The sequence below is a fragment of the Tenrec ecaudatus genome, chromosome 12, assembly GCF_050624435.1.
Source record: "Tenrec ecaudatus isolate mTenEca1 chromosome 12, mTenEca1.hap1, whole genome shotgun sequence".
In the NCBI taxonomy this organism is placed as follows: Eukaryota; Metazoa; Chordata; class Mammalia; order Afrosoricida; family Tenrecidae; genus Tenrec; species Tenrec ecaudatus.
This window is the reverse complement of record NC_134541.1, coordinates 40189218-40216788: the sequence shown is the minus strand read 5'-3', so window position 1 is coordinate 40216788 and position 27571 is coordinate 40189218. Positions and strand designations below refer to the sequence as shown.

The window sequence follows — 27571 nt, the reverse complement described above, 5'->3', positions numbered from 1 at the left end:
CCGTGGGGCTAAGGAAAATCACAATTTGGGAGTTCCCCAACTATGCTACTAGCTGTAGTGGTGTTTGAACGTTGGACGGTTTTTAGGTATATCATTTGAGTCTCAAATGGTATTTTAGCTGCTCCTTGGGAGACAGATGAGATGTTCTACTCCTATAAACAGATACAGTTCCAGAAACTGTTTTATTCTGTCCATCCAAGAAGGGATATCATCCTCTTACCTTTAGCTACTTTACCAGCAAGTGCTTATTTTTACAACCGAGAAATATGCTAGCCAAGTGCCCATATATGGACACCTCTAAAACTTTGTTTTCACGGCTTTCATGTCAATCCACCATATTTTGGGAAGACTTTTCCAACAGCCTCATGTCACTTTTATGAGAACACTTGCTATTATGTCTTCGAATCCCAGCAGTAGCAATGGTAATTATTACTTTGGTTGCATCTGCAGAAGTGCTGTGCACTACAGACAGCCAATGTATGTATGCAGGGCCTGTAATTATGTTCTATACAGTTGTTTCTTTTTAAAATGTTTCATTTAAGGAGATAAATGGGAAAAAAGGTTTTAAAAAAAGAAATCCAGCCAATTATGATCTATACAGTTGTTTCTTTTTAAAATGTTTCATTTAAAGAGATAAATTGGAAACAAAGTTTTTTTTAAAAAAAAGAAAACAAAGTTTTTTTTAAAAAAAAGAAATCCAGCCAATTTTTCAGGAAGATATATTTCTAGAGGAACAATCACTGTTTCTTGTGATTAGTGCTATTGCTTAAATGTTAAGGGGAGCCTCTTTGACATAGTCAAAATAACCTGCTTTGGAGAGTGATTAGTGGACTATATGCCTGTACTTCCTCATTAATCTATAACCATAAACAGATATTGGATGAAACATAATTTCCTCATTTGGACATCATTTTAATTACATACCTCTCTCTGTCTTTATGCATACCTGTTGCAAGCTAGACGCTTCCCCTGCAAATGTAAAGGCATTTGCCATTTGATAATTAGGTCTCTCTTGCAGGCCCGATGAGACCCATTGTTGGCTTTGCTTGTGCCCAGACTGTCTTTGGCCTTTCATCATTGCCTGTGGATCCCAAACCCAATGAGAAGTAATGGAAGCCAAGGCAGAAGGAGTCCTAAACTCAATCAGTGCTTGTCTTCTAATTTCAAGTTAAAACAGAGCCCTCTGTTTATTTGGACTTTAGGTGGTACAAATGGTTCTCACTTGTAGACCAAGCTGAAGTTGGTGGTTCCAACACCCCTGGCCTAGCTACAAGAGGAAGGTTGTGCAGAGATTACAGCATTCTACTCTGGAGGGCAGTTGTAATCTCCATAAATCAGGTCACCGTGCGTCAAAATCATTGACTGGACAGCCATGATGTTTATCATCCATGTATTCCTGGTCCTGCTTGAGTGGCTCGGCAGCCCTGGTGGCCTAGTGGGTTAAGAGTTGGAGTGCTAACCATAAGGCCAGAAGCTCAAGCCCACCAGGTGCTCCACAGGAGAAGCATGAGGCTCCCATCAAGATCTCCAGGCTCAGAAATTCACAGGGACAGTCCCCCTACGACTGTGGGGTTTCTATGGGTCACAACTGTGGCAGGGAGTCTGGGTTTGGGGTTTTATTGAGTTGCACACTGCAGGTTCTTCCGCTAGTTGATTTTAAAATGCACATTATTAGATTTCAGAATCTTCTTCTGTTACTTTCTAGCTCTAAGATCCCTTGCTAAGTACTATCTAATATTTAATTTCTCCTTCTCTCCTAAGACTTATTTAGGTCCGTGATATGGCCATGTCCAACTAAGCACTGCATTTTCCGACTGCCCTGCAAGCTAGACGTGGCTTCGGGACACAGCTCAAACTGATCGCATATGAGCACAAGTCATCTGCTGGGGCTCCAGGGAAATGTGATTTCCCGATGAAGGCACTCCATCCATTTTTTTTTTTTTAAAGAACACACATGGAAAGCTTAGACCTGCAGGAAGCATTTGAATGCATGAATTAAAGGCCAAAAGAATCACAGTGACTTGAACCATGTGTCCCTGAATCAATGCCAGAACCCACCTCCACCTCTATATACTGCTGTATAAAAAAATAAAATGCAAATCAAACAAATGATACTTTTTTTATTTGACTAAGCTACTGTTAGTTCAATGTTCTACTAATGCTCTGCCCTTGAGCTAATTCTGATTCGAAGTGACTCTGCATTGGGCTTCCAGGACTGTAAATCTTTTTAGACATAGACAGCCTCATCTTTCTCCCATAAAATATCTGATGGGTTTGAACCTCTGACCTTTCAGTTAGCAGGTCAACACCTAACCCATATTTCACCAGGCTTCCTTTTCTGCTACTCCAGCCCAATTGTTGGGCTGATGGAATCCTACCAGCCAACTCCTTATTTCTGTTCAAGGTTTGATTGCCTTATAAAACTGAGATAACAGTTGTTACCGCCATTATTTCAAAAGACCATTGTGACTGTTAAGTTTGATAACTCATGCTAAATGATTAGATCAGTGACAGCCATAACGAATACTTATTAAATGATTATTATTGTTAATTGCCGTCTAGTCACTTTAAACTCATGGTGTGATAGTTACATTTTATGTCTACTTGATAATACCTGTGTGGAGTTAGGGGTACAGTCCACCCTGTCAATTAGGTGGTAGCATGGTGAGGCCATCTAGCCTTAAGAAAGTTTAGTAAGGAAGCTTCCCTAAATGAATAGATTTCTCTTTTCCTAGTGGATCTAGGTAGGGGGGAAGATGATGCTAGGATGATAGGATTCAGGTCTAGTTATTCACAGACATGTAACTGTTAGGCATATAATATTTGTGTTTGGTCGCCTATAGAATATACAATGTCAATGGGGCTGCTTAATTTCAGTTGAATGTATACTAGCTGAATCCAGTTAGGTGCAAATGTGGTTTTATTATCTTCTTTGTAGTTTGTACATGGTTAGAGAGTTGTGTACAGGTGTCCGGTTGACAAGGGGTGGTCTGTGCGGTAAGATTTTATGTCACTTTGATGGTACCTGTGTGAAGGTCAGGAACCTTGGTGGTAGAGCAGTCACACATTGGATTGCGACTGCAAGGTTGCCCATTCGAAACCATTAGCCACTCCAGGGGAGAAAACTAGGGTTTCCTATTCTCATAAAGAGTGATACTCTCAGAAACTCACTGGGGCATTTCTCCCCTTCCCATAGAGTTGCTGTGCGTTGGTATCAATTTGATGGCAGTGAGTTTCACTTTGGTTTGGTATGGAGGTAGGAGTAGCCCAACCTGTCAATCAGGTGGTAACCTGGTGATGCCTCTTTAGGGGCGTGGTCTTTTTATAAGAGACATATTGAGAACTTCTCTCTCTTATCTTAGCTTTCTTGGATGTGAGCTACCACCCCTGGGGCTGTAGGTCACCTACCATGTTCCCATCAGCCTTTGAGCCACTATACTCTGCACTCAACAGTCTGAGATCTCCTTGCTTCTTGCTTCACCTTCCTGCTTCTTTGGCCTGCAGCTATAGGCAACTGATGAGGGCTAGAGCTAGCATTGGACACCTGGACTTAGGTAGGACTAGATTCTATGCCCTCTTCATATAATATTACTTCCTGATACAAAATTCTTTTTTATACCTGTTTGAGTTTCACTGGATTTGTTTCTCCAGACAACCCAGCCTCACACACATAGCAACCCCATTTGTGCAGAGCAGAAAATTTCTAAAGGGTTTCATGGCCGTGACCTTTTGGAAGCAGAACTTCAGGCCTCTGGGTGGGTTCAGATGACCAAACTTGACCATTTGATCTACCCAGGGTCAGTGGTGCAACTAGGACTGCTGTCGCCCAGTGCTCTAACTTATGATTCATCACCCCCATGGGTGGGGATGGTCCGTAAACCCTCCAAAATGAGCTCAGCAGTCCACCAACCTGCTCAGGCCGAAGCACTTCTTCGCACAGCCCTGTGCCTCTTAGCCAGTTCGCCGTGCACGTCACCCTGTGGTTTCATACAGCTCCTCCCCTCTCCATTGACTCAGGCAGACCCTCCTCTCAGCTCAGTGTCAGTCTCTATGGCTGGTCCACAAGGGACTTGCAGGTCATCAGGTTTGGGTGACAACTTACCAGGCTACCATCCAAAGTGACATGTGTCACCAACTCTAGAGATACCATTGTCTTGGAAGGCCCTCCTCCTCTGTGGCCACCACCCCCACTGCAGCCACCTTAGACCTTGGGGTCATTTTGCCTCTATCACCAATTCTCCCTAGTAACTCTACTGTAAGGACACCCATTACATGGTAACAATCTAAAATTTTATTTATAAATTTAAAATGATATAATTTTTACTTGTCCACAGTGAGGTTATAATGGAAAGTAGTCATCCCTTGGGCTCTTCCTGTCTTAGTTCGATTTCAACTACTTTTATCATCTCTGTCTCCAAGTGCTGGAGTGTTACTTTCATGTCTCTAATTTATGTATCCTTGCTTGGCTGATTTTAAACGTTTACTATTGATATCTGGCCATCATTGATGAGGTTTTTCGACCTTTATCCCACGCTCCATCTGTGATTTCTGCTGATTACCGTATTCATAGTGTTCTTTCCTCCCTGGTGGTCTGTACAATGTCAAGCATGCACTTTAATATTTTCTTTTTTGTACTGAGTACTGTTTTATTATATACCAGGTCAGATAACCAAAAGTTCCTGCTGTTAAAAAAATTGAGGTTGCTGTTTTGTAACACATTTTTTCTATAGTTCTCCCCCCCAAAAAAGAGCCATTATTAGAAGCCCCTCCAGGCACACCATTCCATACTTCAATCATACCAAGCAGAGTTGTACAATTGCTACCCAAATCAGTTTCAAAATATTTTCTCCCTTCTTGAACTGCTTCATATCAGCTCCCCCTTTCCCTATACTTTCCCCCAATGACACACCCTCACCCCCTTCCCCCAGGACTCCTTATTCTAGTATTGTCTCCATAGATTCACCTATCCTGGGTTCATATACCAAAAAAACGTAGAAAACACCTAACAGAGAACGAAGAAGACTATCAACAATGGCAAAATACAACAGAGACAAATGGCAATAGAAAAGGAATAAAAAAGGAAAACAAAAGAGAACATATTAAAAACCAGATCAAGCCCAAAGTGCATCAGCAGGGAGATTAAGTGACAAGTAAACCTTCTCTTGATCCATCACCTGGAGGTACTATCACTTCTGTTTTTGTGAGAGGAAGACCTTCATCTGCCTTTTCTTTTCTTTAAACTTCCCAAATGTTTGACCTGCTACCATCTCAATACCTAGAAATCTTCAGAATATTCGAAGCATTCTTAACTCCTTAGAGAGCCAAGAAATGGACTGATAGGTCATGACACGCATGTTATGCTGAGTTCTTTACAGAAGCAAAACCAGTGACGCTTATGTGTGTATGACACAGATAATTGTAGATGCAAGTTAGTCCCATCTGGTTCGAGTTTGTGAGTCATATGGCAAACTGGAGACCTCCTCAATCAGCTACTTGCAGGGCTTATGACCCAAGAAGTAGGGAAACAAGGCACTAAGATCACAGGCTGGTGGATGCAGGGTCAATGAATCCAAGGTTGGCAGTTCTCTGCTATCTCCTGGGATCCACAGGCAGAAGGCTGATGAACCAGTGACAGGATCCAAATCCAGCAGAAGTGCCAAGCTTTCTTTCCCTTGGTGTCTGCTTCAAAATGAGCAAGCCACACACCCGAGAGTGTTTTTCTCTAATTGCATCAAGGCTATGACCTAATCAAGGGGCTGGACTCTAGCACAATTGCTGGCTGCTTAGAGTTAACCATGATATGTTAGATACCATCTGGAGTTAATTGCATGTGGTAGATCACATCATGAGGGAGTATTACCAACCTATTGAACCCTGGCTTGCTCAAGTTGACACAAAACCTATTACTCTCTTTCAGTCACACTAACCTCCTTGCAATTCAACATTCTGGATGTGTATTGGTCTTGGGGCCAGTTCTTCCTAAAGATGCTACTTCACTCACTCTCTCTTCTTTATCCATTAGCCAAAAGCAAAGTGCCAAGAGATTATAAAATACCCATTGTGATCTATCGGAAAGCTGGAGAAGCACTGAAAAGTGATCCAATTGAATGCTCAAACCACAGAACGATATCATTGCTATCGCACACAAGTAAAATTTTCCTTAAGATCATCCAACAAACCAAGAAACAAACAGATCATCCAACAGTGATTAGAGCAGCACATTGTCGGGGAATTGCCAGAAGGTCCGGCTGGATTCAGAGAAGGACGTGGAACGAGGGAGATCACTGCTGATGTCAGAGGAATCTTGGCTCAAAGCATAAAATACCAGAACGATGTTTATTTGTGTTTCATTGCCTATGCAAAGGCATTCAACTCCGTGGCCCGCAATAAACTCGTGATAAGCTTGATAAGAATGAAAATTCTGTAATACTTCACTGTGTTCCCTTGGAACTCGTCTATGGCTTTAAGGCAGTTGTGCAACAAACATAACAGAGAAAGACTGTGTGTGTCACATGAGGAAACGTATGCCTCAGGGTCGTATCCTCTCTTTATAGTTGTTCAATCAATTGATATGCTGATCAGATCATTAGAGAAGCTGGAAAAGATGAGGGAGAATTCAGCATAAGGATCAGAAGAAGGCTTTTTAACAACTTGCAGAATGCAGATGACACAGACTGGCTTTTTGAAGGCGAGGAGGAATTGAAGCACTTTTTCATGAGGATCAAGGATTGCAGCCTTCAGTGTGGGTTACAATTCAATGGAAGGAAGACCAAAATCCTCACAACTGGACTGAGGGGTAGCATTATGAGAAATGTTAAAAGTTGAAAAGGTTGAAGTTGTCAGGGATTTTGTCTTACTTGCTCCCACAATTAATATCCATGGACGCAGCCATCAGGAGATTAAAAGATATATTTTGTTAGGTAAATCTGCTGCACAAGACCTCTTTAAAGTGTTGTAGAGCCAGGATGTTACTTTGAGGACTAAGGTGCGCTTGACCTTAGTCATGGTCGTCTCCGCTGCATCATGTGCATGTTAAAGTCGGACACTGACGAAGGAAGACAGCAGAAGAATTGATGTACTTGAATTGTGGTGCTGGAGAAGAATATTGAAAGTACCATGGACTGCTCACAGGACTAAAAGAACAGAACTGAATGGCAAGAAGTACAGCCAGAGTGCTCCTTTGAGGTAAGGATGGCAAGACTTTGTTTCACATACTTGGGACATGTTTTCAGGGGAGACCTAGTCCTTGGAGAAGGACATCATGCTTGGCAAAGTGGAGGGGCGGCCCAAAGAGAAAGGCCCTGGCAGATGGATTGGCACAGTGGCTGTATCAATGGGCTCAGGCATGAAGACAGTGGGGAGGATGACACAGGGCTGGCCAGTGTTTCACTCTTCTGTGCACAGGGCTGCTATGAGTCAGAGCCGACTTGACAGCACCTGACACCACAACAACACGCATCTTCCTCAGTGTTGTCCTCTAACACCATTAGCTCAATGACGCCTTATCTTACTGCCCTCTCTCACACACCACTCTCCACGTTTAGTGTGCTATCTCCACTAGCACTCTGCTTTCTTGCTAGGTTCTCTAATTCATTGAAACGACCACGTGGAACTCAGACGACATTCACAATGAGGGGTTTAGCAGGTCACATTTAGCAGGGAAGTTGACAGATCACAACTCAGCTGAGAACACCAGGGTACAGGTGTTCAGTCACGATAGCGTCTCTCTCAAAGGCAGACATCTATTTGTCTGACCCTCTTCCCTTCAGCATGACATCTGTCCTGATCATACAATGTTGCAAAAACAAATTTAAAGCTGCTCATAAATGCCCAAAGCACACGTCACTTCACCATAAGCTTTGGCCTGAAGGCACATCGCTCCAGTTCCATGGGTCAGCACAGCCTGATCCCCAATTAAGGGCCCAGAGACACCACTCCACAAGCCAGCCTCCTGTAAAAGAGCACTTGGCTTTGTTTGCTCTGTGGGTTGGGCAGGCTACTGCTCTGGTTCCTGGCTCTGCTGCCCCTCCTCTGCTGTCACAACTATCAGCGAGGCCGTGGTCCCTCTTGACTTTGAGTTTATAGTTTCCATTTATGTTCGCATTATCCCACGTGTGGGGATGGATCCCTTGCACACTGCCTGGCTGAAAAGACCAAAGCCAGTTGCCATATAAGAGTTGATTGCGACCCATGTATGTCACGGCAGGATTGTGCTCTATAGGCTTCACAAAGATTTCGCAATCATCGATCACTAGCTCTTTCTACCAAGTGTGGACTAGAACCTCTAACTTTTCGATGAGCAGTCTGGCGCAAAGAGTTCAGAACACGGCGGGCTCCTCATTTAAAAGGAACTCTTATTTCATAAGTAGCTTTTCTGAGTGTGGACAAAGATAACAGAGGGGGCGGGCCGCATTCACTTTTAGAATAGCAATCATGCATTCTTATCTAAGTCTTACAGAGAGGCTTATTGCCAAGTTCCCCCTTTTAAAATCTACTAGATAGAATGTCTATCTTTTAACCTTAGAACTTTTAAACTTTAATGTGGATGATCCGGATGGGTGACATTTTCACCATTTAAAAGTTTATGATGCCCATCCTTCATGTGCCTGATATTCTGTCAGAACTCAAATGCAGAACATCAGGCAAATGTCATCCCCCCCCCAAAGGATATCCCATAACCAAGCAAAGCACAACAACAACAAAAATCCCCAGGACTAATAATGGTATAACAGTAATAATGTGCCCCTAATTTATTAATGCGCCCCTTATTTATTATTGGTGGGGACTGTTATAGGAGGCTTGGTTTGTTAATATAGAAGGTCAGGGATAATAAGGGATGAAGAACTTATAAAGCAAAATAGCCAAGAAGTCTAACTTTTCACATTTTAAAAAAGCAATCTTCTTGGTCCCTACCGGGAGGCCATGAACAGTTACGCATCATATCCAATGTTATATTGATGAAATACTGAATCGTGCCTTTCCCTCTTTTTCCCAATCATGTCAATTAAATGAAGGTCAAAAGAGAGCCAATGTTCCTGTGCTTGTGACTTGGTCCTAAATTCAAAAAGGACGTGAGACAAACTGTACACTTTGTATGGACTCTCTAAGAGTGTTCAAGTCTCGAATTTCATCCATAGGCTCCTAGAATATAAAGAAACGTAAGACTGTCACGTCTCTGGCAGTCAGTCGGCTGCTGTCAATTTGCAGGCATGTCTGAGACAGCTCTCAGTGTTTCTGCCGGATCAGACTTTCCAGTTGGATAACGCAGACACAGGGCGGCGTGGCAGCCCACTTTGCTCTTTCCCTTTTTCTTTCTTTCCAGTGTACTTCCCAGACTCAGGTACTTTCTAATTCTCTTTCTCTGCTTGTTTCATTCTCCCCTCCCTTCTCTTCGTTTCTTGCTCTCTTTTCTTCTAAGTCACCATTTGATTTGAAAAATGGAAACAATTTTTCATTGGCTGGAGAAAGAGTGTTATGATGGATGGAAGGGGAGGATGAGAGTAATTAACGCCCTGTGTATGGATAAGGTTGGGACTTGGGAAAAAAGAAATGAGGGGAAGCCACCATGCTCAGTGCCACTCATTCCTCCTAGAGGGAATCTTGGCAAACTCTGCCTGAGAGAATTATGAAAGACTCTCAATTTTTTCCGCTCACCAAAGGAGAAGACCAATGCGCATGACATCAGGTCTTCATGGTGCTTAGAGTTTGAGAAATTAATCAACAGGACCCAGCAGCCCTCTCTTCTTCCTTTAACTCATTTTCTTTCCCCAACTACACCGTGATTTTTATTTACTCATTTATTACCCAACCAGACCATTTCTAGCCTCCACTGCAGCGCACACCACTAAGATAAAACTAGATTCTCACCACTGGGACACTGTCAAGGACTGGGCAGCCTGGCAGGGGGAAAGGGGCAAGGGAACGGATGGGAGAGCTAGTGAAGAAATGCAGCGTGCTTGGAAGCTTGGAAGTTACTTGGATGCTAAGGAAGGCACTGGTGTGCACATAGCTGAGGAAAATTTCCAGGAAAGCTCAGGTAAGACCCTCAAAATGAGTGGATCAGGATTTTCTATGACACGCGCCAAGGAGTCCCGATGATGCTCCAGGCTAGGTGTAGGGTTGCTAACAACAAGGTCGGTGGTTCGAATCCACCGTTTCAGACTTCACAAGGTCATCAGGCAGCAGTAGCTGCCTCAGCAGTCACCAACAATCACACCATCAAAACCATATGAAGATGAACGGCAGTTATACTCTGAAGCACTTGCCTCATAGACAGGTATCTGTGGAGGGTACGCTATTTGTAATTGCCCTAAACTAGGACATTCTTGAATGCACACTAATAACATAGCAGAGTGAGCATGCCCAGTATAATTACAATAACACATAATAGGATCTCACAAATAAAATGTTAAATATTTAGGATTCAAACCATAAAAGATGATGAAGGCTGTATTGGAGCTTAAATAGCTTGGGGAAACCTTACCCCATCCACCCTACACACCTGATCTTGTGCCTCCAGACTTCTCTGTTGTTCCCCAAACCCAATGAACCTCTACAGCAGTAGCGCTCAACCTGTGGGTCGTGACCCCTTTTGGGGTCGAATGACCCTTTCAGAGGGGTCACCTAAGATCATTGGAAAACATAACAGTTACAAAATTACAGTTATGAAGTAGCAACAAAAATCATGTTATGGTTGGGAATTTGGCATGCTCAAAAGGGACAATATTTGGGTCCCTTAGTGATACCCAAACTGCTATTTGGGAGTGATGTAAAGCAGAGAGTGCAGAATTATTCAAGAAAGACAGAGAGATGGAAACACTGCCTTCAGAAGTAGATAGATCTACGTGGAGGATACATTGAAAACCAATAGCTTCATATTTTTTATATATTTATATAGTAATAGTTTCTATGATTTTGTAGCCACCCTCTCTTACTTACCCTCTGACATATGGTATGATTCCGTTTATGTAAATTTCAAAAGCAGGTAGAACTAATCTATAATGTTAGAAGCCAAAGTATAGTGTATCCCTGAAATGCTGGAGATAGTTATTTTGCTTCTCAGTGTGGGTGCAGCTAGGAGTTGTGCATTCTCTGTGTATATTCTATTTTAACAAAATATTTTTTAAAGTCTGAATTCATCCTAGTACTATGGCTAAAAAAATGAATTTGTTTTGTTTTTCTTATTTATAAATCCCTCAGGGAACTCAGTGTTTAAAGAAGTATGAATTGAAAAGAAAGGTGTCTGCCAATACTCTTGTTGACAAGTTAACCCCAAATTTCCCTTGCAAGACTGTCATTAGGCACCTCTACTTCAATCACTGGATGTTTGCTGGTTCCGGAAACCGCTTAATACACTGGAGTGATCTCTGGGCTGAACCTCCCTAACTGGGCAATACCCACAGAAGAGGCTTAGAATTTAACATAGCCAGGCTAAAGCAGCCAGGGACAATATGCAAATAAATAAACAGGTGTTGCTATGTTCCAATAGAATGGGTTGGGCATAAGCAAGCCTTGGTCCCCAGACTGCAGCTTACGGAGCCCTGTGCTACATCTTGCTTCTCCTGCCTACTAAAGGCTTTGCTCCAACCAGCCTTCCGGCTCTCCTCTATGGACACAGTGTTTCAGGGTTGTTCTGCCCGCCGAAAGCATGCTACTGCTTCTTAGCCATCTCTGGGCCTCGCTGCCCTCTCCCATCACCCTTCCCATTCTTCCTGGTCCTTTCACATCAACATCTCTCAAAAGAGCAGTTTTTGTCTCTTTATTTAATCGGCGTCTTCCCATTTAAGCTGGAACCCAGTCCAATCAGGCTTTGAGCCACCAATCCCTGAAACTGCCCAGTCAAAGCCACCAAGTCTTCATGGAACTCCATCCAATGGTGACTCCGTGGCCCTCATCTCACATGACCTGTGAGTGGCACGGATACAGGGGATTACTCCCTTCCCATTGAAGTCATCTCTGTACCTGCCTTCCTAACGACACCCTTCATCACCTCCCGGTGTACTTCTTTCTCGGTCTCCTTTGCCGGTTCCTCCACATGGCCGAATGTTTTAATGCTGAGTGTCAAAGTTTGTTTCTTGACCCTCTTCTTCCTCTACAATCACTTCCTACATGGTATATTGTACATGCCATCCAGGACGTATATTGTATATAATTCACACCTAAACACGAGGTCATCAAAAGTCCGTGGCAAACTTCTATTATCTTAAAAATGTATAATTGATTGGGAGTTAATACATATATCATTCCATAGTCCAATCCTGTCGAGAAGAACTGTATAATGACTCCCCAAATCAGTTTCCTAATAGTCTTTTCCTTCCTGAACTCCTTGACCGGGTCTCCCTTGTAGCCCCCTCCAAACCCTTATTCTACTTGCTGTCCCTATAGGTCCATCCATCTTGGGGTTCATATAGCTATTATCTTTTAATTCCATTTTCCCACACATGTTTTAAAGGCCCTGGACACAAACAAAACAAAACAAAAACACAAACAAACTTACTGCGATCATTCCAGTGTACACTGACCCTATAGGACAGAGTAGAACTGCCCCTCTTTGGGCTTCTGAGATTTCAAATTTGACAGGAGCAGAAAGCCTCATCTTTCTCCCACAGAGCTGCTGGGGAGTCACAACCAAAAGTATCAACCGTGGCCTTGCTGGGGGAAACAGTTCTGTTGGAAGCAGATGGCTGCTTCCACCAGCAGTTTTGTCCTTGCTTGGTTTGTATTGGTTTAAGAGCAGGTGGACTACTGGAATGTAACTGATGAAAGTCCTGCTTTGAAAAGTCTCTCTTTGATGCCCCTCAGTGACTAAGGGCGATACAGGGGACAGCACCGGAGACACAGTGTGGGAATTGCACCTGACCTGATCCCACCACACCGAGGCAAATCACTGGGGGAGTGCAGCGGAACAGCAAGGGAATGGAGTGGCAAGGTCCCCAGGGAATGCTGAAAGTGGACTTCGGGGCCAGGGCGTGGTGCCCCAACAGACTAGACTGGAAAACGCTCCTAAGGGCCAGCAAACGATCCCTGAACTAACTACAAGCTTTTCTCTTGTGAACTGTTTTATTCTATTCTTTGTCAGTGGTTTGTTTTTGTTGTTTTGTTGTCTGGTTGTATACTGTTGCTTTGTTTTCCTCTGTCTAGTTTTCGTGCATGTTAGTGACTCCACAGGTCTGTCTGAATAGGACAGGCTGGATGAACTATCTGGAGGAAAAACAATGGGACCGACAGTTTTGGGGGGACTTGGGGTGGGGGGATGGGGGGGGTAAGGAAGTGGTGTTAACAAACCCAGGGACAAGGGAAAAACATGGGACCCCAAATGGTAGAGAAGGGGGAGTGGCAGGCCTGGTGGGAAATGATCAAGGGTAAGGTTGCTTAGAGAAGAGGTATACTCTAGCCCAGGTGGCGATGAAGCATGGTAGTAGGGCAGGAGGAAAGTCCAGGGAGATGGAGGAAAGAGCTAGGAGTCAAAGGGCATTCATGGAGGTATAGACAAAGACATGTACATGCAAATATATATAGGAGGATGGGGAAATAGATCTATGTGTCTATATTTATAGGTCAAGTATTAAGGTGGCGGAAGGACCTTGGGCCTCTACTCAAACATTCCCTCAATGCATGAATACCTTCTTTTATTAAATTGGAACTCTATGATGCTCACTCTCCCGACACAACGGCTGGAGCCAAAGTGTGTGAACAAGTAAATGTGGTGAAGAAAGCTGATGGTGCCCGGCTATCAAAAGAGTTAGTGACTGGGGTCTTAAAGGCTTGAAGATAAACAAGCGGCCATCTAGCTCAGAAGCAACAAAGTCCACATGGAAGAACACACCAGCCTGAGTGAGCGAGTGGTCCCAAAGGGATCAGTTACCAGGCATCAAAGAACAAAAAATCATATCATTGACTGCACACCTCCATGATAGGATCGCTGAAGACAAATGGGTGCATAAGCAAATGTGGTGAAGAAAGCTGATGGTGCCCGGCTATCAAAAGAGATAGTGTCTGGGGTCTTAAAGGCTTGAAGGTGAACAAGCGGCCATCTAGCTCAGAAGCAAATAAGCCCACACGGAAGAAGCACACCGGCCAGTGCGATCACGAGGTGCCCAAGGGACCAGGTATAAGGCATCATGCAAAAAAAAAAAAGATATAAGTGTGTGTATGTATGTGTATATATGTGTATATGTATATATGTATGTATATATATGTATATATATATCATATTAAATGAAGGGGGAAGTGCAGAGTGGAGACCCAAGGCCCAAGTGTCGACCAATGGAGATCCCCTCATAGAGGGGTTTAGGAGAGGAGATGGGTTAATTAGGGTGTGAGGTAGTATCGATGAAGAACACAGCTTTCCCCCGGATCCTGGATGCTTCCTACCCCCAACTACCATGATCCGAATTCTACCTTGCAGGGCTGGATAGGACAGAGGCTGTACACTGGTGCATATGAGGGTTGGAGGTACAGGGAATCCAGGGTGGATGATACCTTCAGGACCAAGGGAGTGAGGGACGATGCTGGGAGAGTGGAGGGTGAGTGGGTTGGAAAGGGGGAACTGATTACAAGGATCCACATGTGACCTCTTCCCTGGGAGAGGGACAGCAGAGAAGGGGGGAAGGGAGACTCCGGATAGGGCAAGATATGAAAAAACAACGATGTATAAATTACCAAGGGCATATGAGGGAGGGGGGAAGGGGGAGGGAGGAGGGGGAAAAAAAGAGGACCTGATGCAAGGGGCTTAAGTGGAGAGCAAATGCCTTGAGAATGATTGGGGCAGGGAATGTATGGATGTGCTTTATACAATTGATGTATGTATATATATTAACTGTGAAAAGAATTGTATGAGCCCCAATAAATTGTTAAAATTAAAAAAAAAAAAAGAAAGCAAAAAAAAAAAAAAGAAAGAAATTAAACACCCGTCTAAACATAAAAAAAAAGAAAAGTCTCTCTTTGTCTGGAGCAATAAATGCTGTAATTTTCAAGCTTCATGTTTAAAAATTGGAGTCTAGAAGCATCCCCAAAGATTGCTATATTACTCTGCGCTCTTTTCCCTTAGAAGGAACTCTGGGGTGCGGGGGATTTTGCATGGGAGTAGAATGAGGCCGTCCACTCCTAGGAAGACTTGTTGTCTCAGAAACCAGGCAGAACAGTTCAGTCCTATTCTCTCCTGTAAGGTGACCAGGAGTCAGGAGCAACTCAATGGCAGTGATGTTTGGTTTGGTCTATCTTTTCCCTCAGAGGTCATGGGTGTTAAGGTTTTGTGTCACCTCAGCTGGGTTAGCAGTCTCTGTGGTGTTGCAATTAAACCAAGTAGTGTTCAGTGACCTGACATACATGGTTTCAAAGCCATTCTGCTGTATGCCTCTGTAATGGGCTAAGGTCAGGGTATAATAGAACATCCCTCCTCAGGGCACAACTGATACAATGAAAAGGACTTTCCCTCAGGGCGTGACTTCCCTCAAACAGAAGAATGCCATGGAGGAGCTGGCTTTCCTTTTCACTGGGCCTGCATCCTTCACCCCATCGGCCTCTGGTTCTGTAGATTTGAGCCAATGACCCGCCATTTTGCCTGCTCATCCAGGGAGTCATCAGTGACCTGACATCTGACCTGCCAACCTTGAATTCGTAAGCGTATGCAGCCACAAGCCGGACCCGCTAACCTGGGACTCATCCACTTCTGCAGCCACTGGGTATGGCCTTTCTGCTGGTCTACCGTCACAGTTATGTGAGTCAGGGTGCTCCCGGCTTAACACCTGACCCTTGGAATTGGAACCTGCCTGGACTTTGACTTATGTGCTTCTACAACCACACGAGCCATTTTACACACACACACACACACACACACACACACACACATTTTCAATGGTTTTGCATCTCTAGAGAATTCAGACTAAGACATTGGATGTGTCACTCTTGGTGTACTAGAGAAACAAACTCATAAACACGCATATGTATATAAGGGAGAGGTTTATATACAAGAACAATGGAACACTGAGAAGCATCCCAGTCCAGATCAAGTCCATAGGCTGACATTAGCTCATATGTCCGACAGCAATCCACAAAGTCCTCTTCAGACACACGGAGCACATGTAATGATGCCAAATGCAGGATGACCACAGGCCAGGAGGTAGAAAGTCTTTGGATCCAGTGGCATTGTAAGCATCTCAGCGCTGGCAGGGGTCTCCATGTGGCTCCTCCAGCTTCAGAGGTCTTGTCAGCTGCGATGTCTCCCAAGGAGTAGTAGAGAGAGGGAGGTGTCTCCCACCTCCAAGGGGGGAAGTACCAGATTTCCCAATAGTCTCAGGAGAAGGCCATGCCCACAGAAGTCTCATTGGGCATCTCCAGACTTCACCCCTATACTCTTAGGGCAGCCTACACTCATTGGGCAGTCTAGACTTCACCCCTACACTCTTAATCCTTAAATTGACACCAGATTAGGTGACTACCATGCTGGGCCCGAGCATACGCTGGTTAGGAAGATAAGTCAATTTAAGGTACATGAATTTGACTGTTATAATACAGTTTTAAAATATCCATGTTTATATTAATGGGACAGATGATTCTCTATTCTTTGAATATGCTCAGTGATGAGGTCAAGTTTCTTAGGTTTCCAGAGGGTTCCAAGAATGGATTTGCAGTTGGCAGATGAAAAAATATGATAGTGATTCTGAAGAGTCATCACGTAGGCTGCATCCATTGTGCTCAGAGGCTGAGGCCTTGGGTTTTACTTAGAACAAGCAGACATAAAATTCAACTACACATGCTGTATTGTCACTGCAAAAGGTGGAGACCAAAGGGGATAGGTGAGCCTTGAGCTTGAGTAGGCATTTCCTTCCAGGGCCTGTGCTGGTTGGAGTGGAACATATTCATAATAGAAAACAACCACTGTTGGTAGAGAGTCACTTCCCGAATGAGGTTGGAGATTAATGTTGAGGGGATTTTGGAGGATGATTCAGTCATGGTGGATCACAGAAGCGGGCTAGCGATTGGACTGCATCTTCACGGGCTATCTCATCAAGGTTTGACCTCTATTTTTTTCCCTCCGTTCAGCAGGACAGCCCTCTTTATCATGCAGTTCAATTTGTCCCTTCCTACTTTTAAGTTTCCCTTGCTGATTTGTCCCACCTTGCCATAGTCACATGGCCAGGAGTGGTTGCACTAGTGGGAACGAGAGGAGCAGGGTGAAGGGGAGATGCAGAGACAGGGGCATCTGGGGAGAAGACTGAAGTCCAGTCGTTCCAGGTGGTCAGAGGCTCAGATATGTCTACTGATTCCCAGGTGAGCAGGGAGGTGCAGGGAGAGGTGGACCACGCAAGAGGCAAATGTGAAACAAGCCACCTATTTCCCAAATGTGTTAGGGAGAGCAGCCACAAAAGGTGAGAGGAGCGTGCATCCTTCAGGGACAGTGTCTGTGAAATCATGCTGGTTAACAAAACTATGACTTTTGTTCTATGGCAAGATATCACACGTTCAGTTCAACCGCAGAAGAATGCAAACGGCATCAATTTCTCATCATGCCCAGCTCTTAAAAGAATCCGCTGGTTTACAGAACATATTATACATCCAATTACAAATAATTTTAGCAAGGGGAAAAGCCTGCAAGTCCTGGAGTAGCTAGCACGAGGAAAGCTTAAATTTTAGTTCTCATTTTACAATTTTAATTGATAGCAGAGTTGTCTCTAACATCTGCTGTGGTGCTGTTGCAATGCAGCCGCTTTCGACCAATGTCTGCCTTCTCTGGCCACCTCCCACAGGGTCAGCCCCTCACTGACCTCCTTGCTTCCTCTCCGCCTGCTTCAGTCTCACCGCCAGGCTTCCTGGGGCCTGGGATAGGGTTAGGGCTTAATCCTGATATAGCTGTGTATTTCCACTGGGATGCTGCTCCGAGCGGGAAGGGATGTCTCGGAGTCCCTGCTCTGTCCTTCACACTAGACAGTGGCTGGCACAGAGCAGGCGACCTACAGATATGCGTTGGGCAAATGATGGAATGAATGATCTGGGTGCCATTTGTAAAGCAACTTCTGAAAAAAAAAGGCTTTCAAAGAGGCTCAAGTGTCTGCTTTGGTGCCGGCATTATACAAGGCGTCACATAAACTTGCCTTAGAGATGAAGTAGAAGGCGTAATATAATGAGACAGTATAGTCTACTTGTAATATAATAGACAAATAGACAGTATTGGAAGTTTTCAGAGTAAAGTGATGTTTGTAGATCTTAACCTCTGACTGAGTAATTTCTGTGGGGGTGGGACCCACTTTACAGACAATCATAACTCATTCACTCGCTGCCAAGGGGTGCATGCCAGCTCAGAGGACCCAGCAGCACAGGGCAGAACTGCCCCTGCGAGTTTCCAAGACTGTCACTCATTACGGGAGTAGAAAGCCTCGTCTTTCCATCATGGAATGGCCTGATTTTGAACTGCTGACTTTGCGGTTAGCAGCCCAACAGATAACTCATTATGCCAGCAGGCCTCCAGATAAGACGAAGGAGGCAAATCATGTTCAGTATGTAGCTACATTCGCTGTAGGAGGAGAACTGATGCAGCTGGAAAATCCTCTATAAGTGTAGTTCTGATGGGATATTACAGGACTCTGACATCAAATTCCTTAGGGAAGATTCATGCTAGGAACTCAGAAGAAGAAGAAATTGTATATGTTCAAAACTTGACTTCATAAAGGTTTAATGCAAACATCAGATATTCAGATAGGTTTAGAAATCTTATGAATCGGTCACTCTTTAGGGAATGTGGTTACATTTGGAGAAATATATTCTATAAATCCCTGGAAATCTTTTGCATTTGCTTACCTATATTTATTATATCATACGGTCATCTGCCCATATGCTGAGAACGTAACCATCTATGACACATCAGGTGATCAACAGGGTGTCGGCATTGTTGTTGTGTCCATTGTGACTCACAACATCCTGATGTACAATGGAACAAAACCATGCTGCCTGGTCCTCAGCCCTCCTTACAATTAGGGTTATGTTTCAGCCCCCTGTTGCAGCCACTGTGTCACTCTATCTTGTCCAGACTCTTCCTTCCTCCTTTTCACTGACCGGCTACTTTTCCAAAAATGATGTTCTTCTCTAAGACTAGTCTCTCCTGACAACATCTTTAAAGTACAAAGTCTTGCCATCCTTTCCTGTTAAGAAGCATTCTGGCCTTCCAGATAAGACTGATTTATCTGTTCTTCTGGCAGTCAATGGTACCTTCAATATTTTTTGCCAGCACCCAAACTCAAATACATAGATTCTTCTTCAGTTTTTCCTTCCAATGTCTAATTTTCATTTGCACCTGAGACCACTGGAACTACTCTGGCTTGGATCAGGCTCCTCAAAGTAAACCCCTTGCTTTTCAACACATCAAAGAGGTCTTTTGCAGCAGATTGACCCCGTGCAATGAATCACTTGATCTTGGACGGCAGCTTCCATGAACATTGACTGGGGATCGAAGCAAGACGAAATCCTTGACATCTTCAAACTTTTCTCCATTTATCGTGGTGTTACCTATTGGTCCAGTTGTAAGGATCTTGCTTTTCTTTGCATTGAATTGTATCCATACTGAAGGCTCCAATCCTTCTCTATGATTAAATTGTTGGTCTTGCAAAATTCTATCAGGCAATCTCTGACTTTGTTTCTGCCACAAAGGTCTCACATTTTCCAATTACTCTTTGTTCCTCTTGATATCCAACTTCTGCATTTGAATCACCAATGATTAATAATGCATCTTAATTGCATATCTGATTAATTTCAGACCAGAGACATTGTTAGACTTTGTCAGTTTCTGCATCACTAGTTTTAGTGGTTGGTGCATAAATTTGAACAATCGTTGTATTGACTGGATCTCCTTGTATGTGGATAGGTATTATCCTGTCACAGACACATTGTACCTTCAAGGTCGATCTTGGAATGTCCTCTTTTGATCATGACTGCAACACCATGCCCCTCGAATCTGTCATTCCAGGCATAGCAAACCAAATGATCTCCTGCTTCAAAATGGCCAATACAGTCCATTTCAACTTACTAACAACTAGAATAGCAATCGTTACACATTCCACTTCATTTCTGACAACTTACAATTGTTCTAGATTCATACTTCCTACAATCCAAGCTCCAATTATTAATTGATGTCTGCTGCTATTTCTTCCCATTGTGAGTCTTGCCTCATCAGCAAATGTCACCCCACGGGTTTCACCCCATCCACTTCATGCTGACAGATCCGACTTTGAGAGGGCAGCTCTTCCTCAGTCACATTTTGAGTGCCTTCCGACTTGAGGGGCTCTCTGCTGGCACCCTCTCTGATAATGTTCTGCTTCTAGTCATGGAGTTCTCAGTCTCGGACAATGCTTTCATGCGCTCTCCAAGGCTTTCAGTGGTTACTGCCTCAGGAGTGATAGTCTATTCCTGCTTCGAAGTGTGTTCTGAGTCTGGAAATTCCACTGAGACCCATTCCCTTTGGGTGGCCCTGCCAATATTTAAAAAAACCAGTGACACAGCTTGCGGCAGCACAAGACCACACCACACTGATGGAGAAATGGTAGGACACCAGAGGAAGAACTATGAAAAGGCAAGTACAACGCTACCCCCCAGATGCTGTCTTTGACCTGACATTTGGCCACGTGCATTACACGTGCGTTATTCTATTGACGCAAATAAAAGTAACCTGGCTCTGAAGTGGAGATATTTGATTAGGTTTGTAACACTTTCTTGGAAAGAAGCTTCTAAGACTTCAGAGTGTAACAAGTGGTTGTCATTTTGTTTCTTCCGATATAAGAATTGCAGTGATGTCATGCTATGCAAAGGTTGGAGATAAACCACGATCACTAAAGAATCAGAGTCTGAATTTGAGTATCCGGAGTACCTCAGATATGGGACGGAACATTCAGAGTTAAGATTAACATGCACACATATTATATACAGTGACGTGACAAGGTCCATTAGCTGTGATCCATGAGGTAGGAAGCTCTTTACAGAAACACTGATGACATGCAAGCTTCAAAGTGATTTTAGATTCATGTTTTAAATTCCTGCAGCAAATTCTTTGAAGGGTGGCATCATCAGTAGTGTCCTATAAACTATAAATGTGGAATTAGAAAACTCTTATTTAATGTATACCTCCATATATTCTAATAGCAGTTAGATGTTTCTAGATAAGCGATGCCCCTGAACTCCAGCATTTCCGCCCGTTTACGGTGCCTCATTTGGTTTAGGATGTCATGCACATGCCTCTTATTAACCTGCTATTTAAGCAGATGCACAGCTTTCTGACGCCGAGGCTAGCTACTCTGTAGCACTGAATAAACATCGAAGGGTTTCTCCCCTCCATTTTCCTCCAAACAATTGTTGAGCAAAAACTCTGTGCATGAAGGTAGGCTTGGCTTTGTGCAGGGGAAAGGGAAGTTTATGAGTCCTTAAGGAGGGAGCTGGAAGGAGAGGTTGGAAGTGACTGGAAGGAGCCTGAGTGAGAATGACCTGGAATGAAATGTTTACACAAAGGGAAGGTACTTTTATCTATATTTTCTTTTGCAATGGAATTATATGCGGTGCCTTATGCTGAATGGAGGAAAAAAATCTAAGTAGATGCCACTATGTAGAATTGCTAGAATTACACTTAAATTTAAGAGCAGACGTTTTAAAGGACTGCTCATGTTACATATGACAAAAACTCAAAAGTCTTTCCCAAGCCTCAGCACAAGATTACAAGACATCAGTTCAATGTGGCATACTCCCGATGTTTCTATCTATCTTACCTTGGCCACTTCTTCTTGAAACGCCACGAGATTCAAATGCGAGATGTTAACCAAGTCCGGCCCATAGACCACTGTTATCATGCGATGTTCCAGGCGACCAATGTTCCCCACATCCAGAAGTTCACGTAACTTGGGGTCCTGTATAAGAAGTGGTAGAGGATAATTAGTCTATCGCTAGAGATTTTCGCATAGTGATATCCCTGTAAAAGAAATCATGCTGGATTGACTTCAAAGTAAAGTTACCATTGATTCTCACTACAAAGTGACATGAGTTGAAGTCCTCTTGTAGGAATTCGTCCTACCATAAAACCCAAGTGACACAAGTTGGCCATAGGGTAGAGGACAGGGGATTTCTGGGTCTAGACTTAGAGCTCTGGGTCAAGTGCTCTTTCTGCCATGTTATCATTCAGTAACACATATGTATGCTATACAATTCCCACTTTATTTTCTCTAATCATTTTATGTATCACATTGCTATGGATTTGCTATACAAATTAATCTTTCCCAGGCAGGATGGGTTCTAAATCTCATCACTTCTGAGTTATACAAAATAGCAGATTAGACAAAGACACTTTGGCACCACCTGTAGGAGACAGACCCTGCGTGAGTATTGTCCATGAGCCAAGGAAGTCAGAAACATCCGGGATACTGACAAGGCAGTAATTAAAGTGTCTGAGACCTAGATTTGAACTTTTTGCTCCCATGGGTGTGACAAGTAAATTCGTGATCTTTTTATCACTTATATTTCTGCTATAGCAGTACTAAGCAACTAAAAGGCTCTGGGCACTAAGATCTCCATGCTTCTATCACTTCGTGGACACATTGGCTTGAAGATGTGGTCCTCATGGACTCCAAATGCAGCCACGCTTCTGCTCATGGCACAGGTGTTCTTCTGCATTAAGCACAGAGGGAAGGGCACAGGGGCTCAGAGTGGACAACATGGTGTGTACATTATAAATACATAAATATCTGTTAGGTCCCAGAACATTCTGCATCCTGTACGTTGCAGCCCGATGCAATCTCCTAGAACAAGTTGCATTTTGTGGGACACTGAAATTCATGATCCCTTAGGAGTCTAGTTCTGCTGGGAAGAAGAGATTTTCAGACCTTCGGGAGCTCAAAAGAAGAACCCAACCTAGGACTTGGTCACCTTGCTGAATTTATTGTCCTCCCAAAGAACATGGCTAGATGGAATTGGAAAACCCAGGCAGAAAATTTGCATCAAATCAATCACTTAACATATTTGCCACTAGGTTTCTGAGCAGGGAATAAACTTGCTTCTTTATTTATTAAGCTCAATGCTGGGTCAAAAAGGGACTGGCTAGTAAGCTGGTTACTCTAACTTCCCTCTGAGAGTTTTATCCTTGCCATCCTCACAAAGAAAGGATAGAAATCAGAAAAACAAACAAACAAACAAAATCCAGGATAAAACAAATAAAACTTTTCCTGCTATGTTTCTGTTTAATGTCATTCATTTTCCTCTCTTCAGTTAATAATACTTTCTCATTCATTTTCCTTTCTTCAGTCAATAATAATAATCATACTATTTGCTACCGGAAAAGAAACATTTTCAGTCGAGTTACAAAGAGAAAAACCCATTTCAACGTTGTGCCTGACAAAACTAAAGCCTCCGCTTGACTAACAAGTTGAGTACATCAAGCTCTCTCAGACACCACAGGTTACCAAAAGTATAAACTTATATAACCCAGGAAAGGAGTGGAAACTTGTAAACATTTAATTGCATTAAATAATAGCAAATAGGAGCTCTTTTTTTTTACCCTTCGGAGTTAAACAAATAAAAGAGTAATAAAGGACTGAAGGAGAATGTTCAGGAAGAATGGGCTTTTGGAGAAGGCTCACTCAAGGACACCAGCTGTTCTGTGGCGTGATTAATTGTAGGAGAGTATCTGAAAATAGTGAGGCAAAGTTAGAAGGGAAATATATATTTTATCTGTACTTTACTTTGATTTTTAAGTACCTGGAAGTGAAAAGCCATTCTCAGGAACCACATGAAACTTGTAAACCACAAGTATAAAATCAGTGGCTACAGAGTCCACCAGCATTTTCACTTCTAGCATGTTTGATGGGAACATTTTTGAAAATGAATGGGCACCAAACTGTGTGAATTTCCTTTCCTTCCTTGATAGTAACACAACTCAATCTCTTCCCTCTCTTTCTCTTCTTATGTTCTAGATTTTACTGTTTACTTCTCGGGGCCATTTGAGATATTTTTGTCATGAAGACATGAACAGGTAGTTCACCAAAGGGGACATCTAGATAGCCAACAAACACATGAAGAAATAAATGCTCATGACCTCACGCCATCCTAGAGATATAAATCAAAACTGATGACACAACACCCACACTGGCATTGACAGCAAAGTTAAAGCAAGACCCAGAAAATAACAAATACCGGGAGGGTGTGGAGAGATCGGAGCCCTTAGACGCTGCTGAAGGGACTGCAAGAATGAGCAAGCCCTTCGGAAAGCGATCTGGCACTACCCAACCCAAATGCGTGCACCCTGTGGAAGTAAGAGTCATGACAAGAACAGACATACGCCCAGCCATTTCAGGGCCGCCCTCTTTATAATAAGGAAATACCCCCATAGAGTACTACATCAAGACGTCTGGGTACATGTACATAATGAAATACAAAGCACCGCTGAGAAAGAACGATGACACCCCGAAGCACCTCCTGGCATGGATGGACCTGGAGAACATCATGTTGAGTGCAACTAGTCAATCACAAAGGACAATGCCACTGCTACAGAATGAAAAAAAGAGACACGGTTTCCCTACCAAAGGAATAGACTTTGATGGTTGTTAAGGGGAGAATGTAAGGGGAGGACGCTGCACCAGTAGCAGAGGTTCACAGGTGAGATTAGGGTGAAGGCGAAGGTCATCTTCTGCAAGAGGAAGGAGAGAAATCAAAGGCAAGGAAAGGCAAGCTTTGGACGGTTGGAAAAAGTAGTTCAAGTTGTTGAATACAAAACTGGGGATCCGAAATATAACCCCCAACCTAATTCAAAATTTTACAATTATTTTTTTAAGAAGTTAATAGTTGGGGGGGAAAATAAAAAACAAACCTCAAAACACTTCAAGCACTTCTGCCCACTAAATAAATAGCCTATTAGTTTAAAAGTACCATTTTGTAAAACTGCAGGATCTGGGGTGAGGACAATTGATTCACTTGAATTGTCCCTATGAAGTAGGCATTCTAAAGAAGTAGAGACCACTCAAGAGAGGGTGTGGAAAATGGCAAACAAAACCTCTGGATATCACTAAATACCAACACAATCAAACTGTTGGGTCTATTCCAATTCGATGTCGTATAGGATACGGCAGAACTTCTTCAGTGTTTCCAAAGCTGAATTTCTTGACTGAAGCACACTGTCGCATCTTTCTCTGGTGGAGCCGTCCAACACGTAACCACCGTGCCCCCAGGACTCTTTATGGTTAGAACAATCAATAAGAATTCAGAAAAGGATGACCAACTCTTTGAGGTGTTATTTTATTAGTGAACATTTTCACATTAATGTTATTTTAAATGTAATCTAGAAAGCACTGTTAGAATTGTCACATCTGTTGGGGGAGAGATAGACCTTGGACCTTGGCTCCACTCAAGAAAGAATTCACGCTGAAGCCTGGTTTGTAATCCAAGTGAATTTAATGGAAGTTAGAAGTTTCAGGTTTACACAGGCACCTGCAGGGCCCCTGTCCCCCATCCACCTGTCTAGAAGCTGCTCCAGAAAGTCACGTGGTGGGCTCCGGAATCCTGCCCTTTCAATTCCTCCTCAGGGAGGCGTGGTTGATGACCCTGGTCACCCCAGTGATTGAATTGAATTCACCTGGCCTAGGTGGGCCAATCTAGGTGCAGCGTCCACCCAGGTGTATCATCCCCTCCTGGCCAGAAGCCGGAACCTCTAAGCATGTGTAATTGGATGCCCGAATCCCTAAACTAAGCTACCTAACAGAACTATTGATAATTTTACATTTAGAAATTTATAGCCAAGTATTTAGAGGTGGCAAAAAGCTAAGCAAGTTAAGCCAAAAGAAAGCAGAAATCATCCAATCATGACTACCACAGGGAAGTAAAATTTGACTGAAGATGATTAAAAAACAAACAAACAATTGCAGCAGTACATTGACAGGGAGCTGCCAGAAATTCAAGCCAGATTCAGAAGAGGTCCTCGACCAAGGGCCATTGTTGCTGTTATCAGATGGATCTTGGCTGAAAGGAGATGATAGTAGAGAGATGTTTGCCTGTATTATTATTGATTCTGAAAAGACCTTCAACTCTGTGAATTTTAACAAACTATGGATAACATTGTGAAGAAAAGGAATTCTTACTTGTGCTCATGGGTGCCTGGTCTTGGCAAAAGGGACTCCATTTTGAATCCTGTGCCTTCAGCTTGGCTCTCAGAATTTACCTCTCATAGACCTCCCTCTAACTGACCTCCTTCTCACTAATCTTCCCCTCCCCTGCTCAACTTTCAAATTCCTGAAACCAGCTAGTCCCGGAGCCAGAATGTTTTCTGAAGATAAGTACACTCCACTCTACCCGTCCTTGACCTCCCTTCTGAAGCACCTGTGTGCACAGATCCTCCCCAGCTTGGACCCTTCCCAGCTGTGCTTGCCAGCAGGGGTATAAAAAGGCAGCCTAAATTCCCCAAGGGGCGGTTTCAAAGGCTCAATCCCCTGAGTTGCTGAATCCGCCCGCAAGCCTCCCAATAACGCCTGCTTCTAAACTTTGCCAATTGGATCTTTGGTTCTGTTTCTCGCCCCAGAATTCCTTACAATTGTGAACCAAGAAACATTATTTTGTAGAGAATACAGTTTGAAGTCAAAAAAAGAATCATGTCAGGATTATATATATTTACTATATTTATTTACTCAGCATGCAGAGCATGTGGATTTGGAGAAAGGTTCATTTATGACCTGCAGTCTTCCTTCATGAAAGCAAAAAGCACTTGGGCACTTAGTGATGAAGACCGAAGGATGCAGCCATTAGGGTGGATTGTACCTCAACAGAAAGAAAATAACAATCTTCACAACTGGTTGAATAAGCAACACCATGATAAATGTGATTTTAAAAAGATCGAAATTTTCAAGGATGCCACTTTATTCTTTTCTACAATGAACACCCGAGGAAGCAGCAGTCAGGAAATGAAATGACCCAGTGTTCTGGGCAAATCTGCTGCCAAAGAGCTCTTCAAAGTGCTACAAAGCAAAGATGTCACATTGAAGACTTAAGGCGCACCTGACCCAAGCCATAGTATTTTCATCTGCCTCATAACACATGAAACTGGACAACAAATAGAGAGGACCAAGGAAGAATTGGTTCCTGTGACTTATGGTGTTGGTGAAGAATATTAAATGTGCCATTGATTGGAACATGTTTTCCGGAGAGAAGAGCCCCTGGAAAAGAGCATCATGCTTGGTAAAGTCTCAGTGGACAAGAGGACCCTTAAGGAGAGAGTGACACCGTGGCGGCAACAAGGGGGCACGCACAGCAATGACTATGCGGATGGCAGAGGGGCGGGCAGTGTTTCACTTTCCGGTATTAGGTGTGGGGGATCAGTCATGAGTAGCATTGGAACCGACTACAGCCCCGAAGGAGAGTGTACCATTCTGAGACGTTACGTAAGAGAGCATGATAATGCAGGGTTGTGGTTGGACTTGTTAGTGCCATTCGGTCAGTTCTAACTCCTAGCGACCCTGTGTACAACAGAGCCACACAGCCCTGTCCTAAGTCGTCCGCACCATGGTTTTATATTTGAGCCCGTTGGTGTAACCACTGGGTGGATCCATCTTGTTGAGCATCTTCT

General features: G+C 43.4%; 1 protein-coding gene across 2 annotated transcripts in view; it reads right to left on the bottom strand.

Moving 5' to 3' along the window:
* PLCB1 (phospholipase C beta 1) overlaps positions 1–27571 on the bottom strand; it is an 839164-nt gene that overhangs the window by 304845 nt on the left and 506748 nt on the right. For both annotated transcript variants that reach the window (XM_075563986.1, XM_075563987.1), the window contains exon 4: positions 21744–21881. In XM_075563986.1, coding sequence (XP_075420101.1) covers positions 21744–21881 — 138 coding nt within the window. The remainder of the gene's footprint in view (positions 1–21743; positions 21882–27571) is intronic.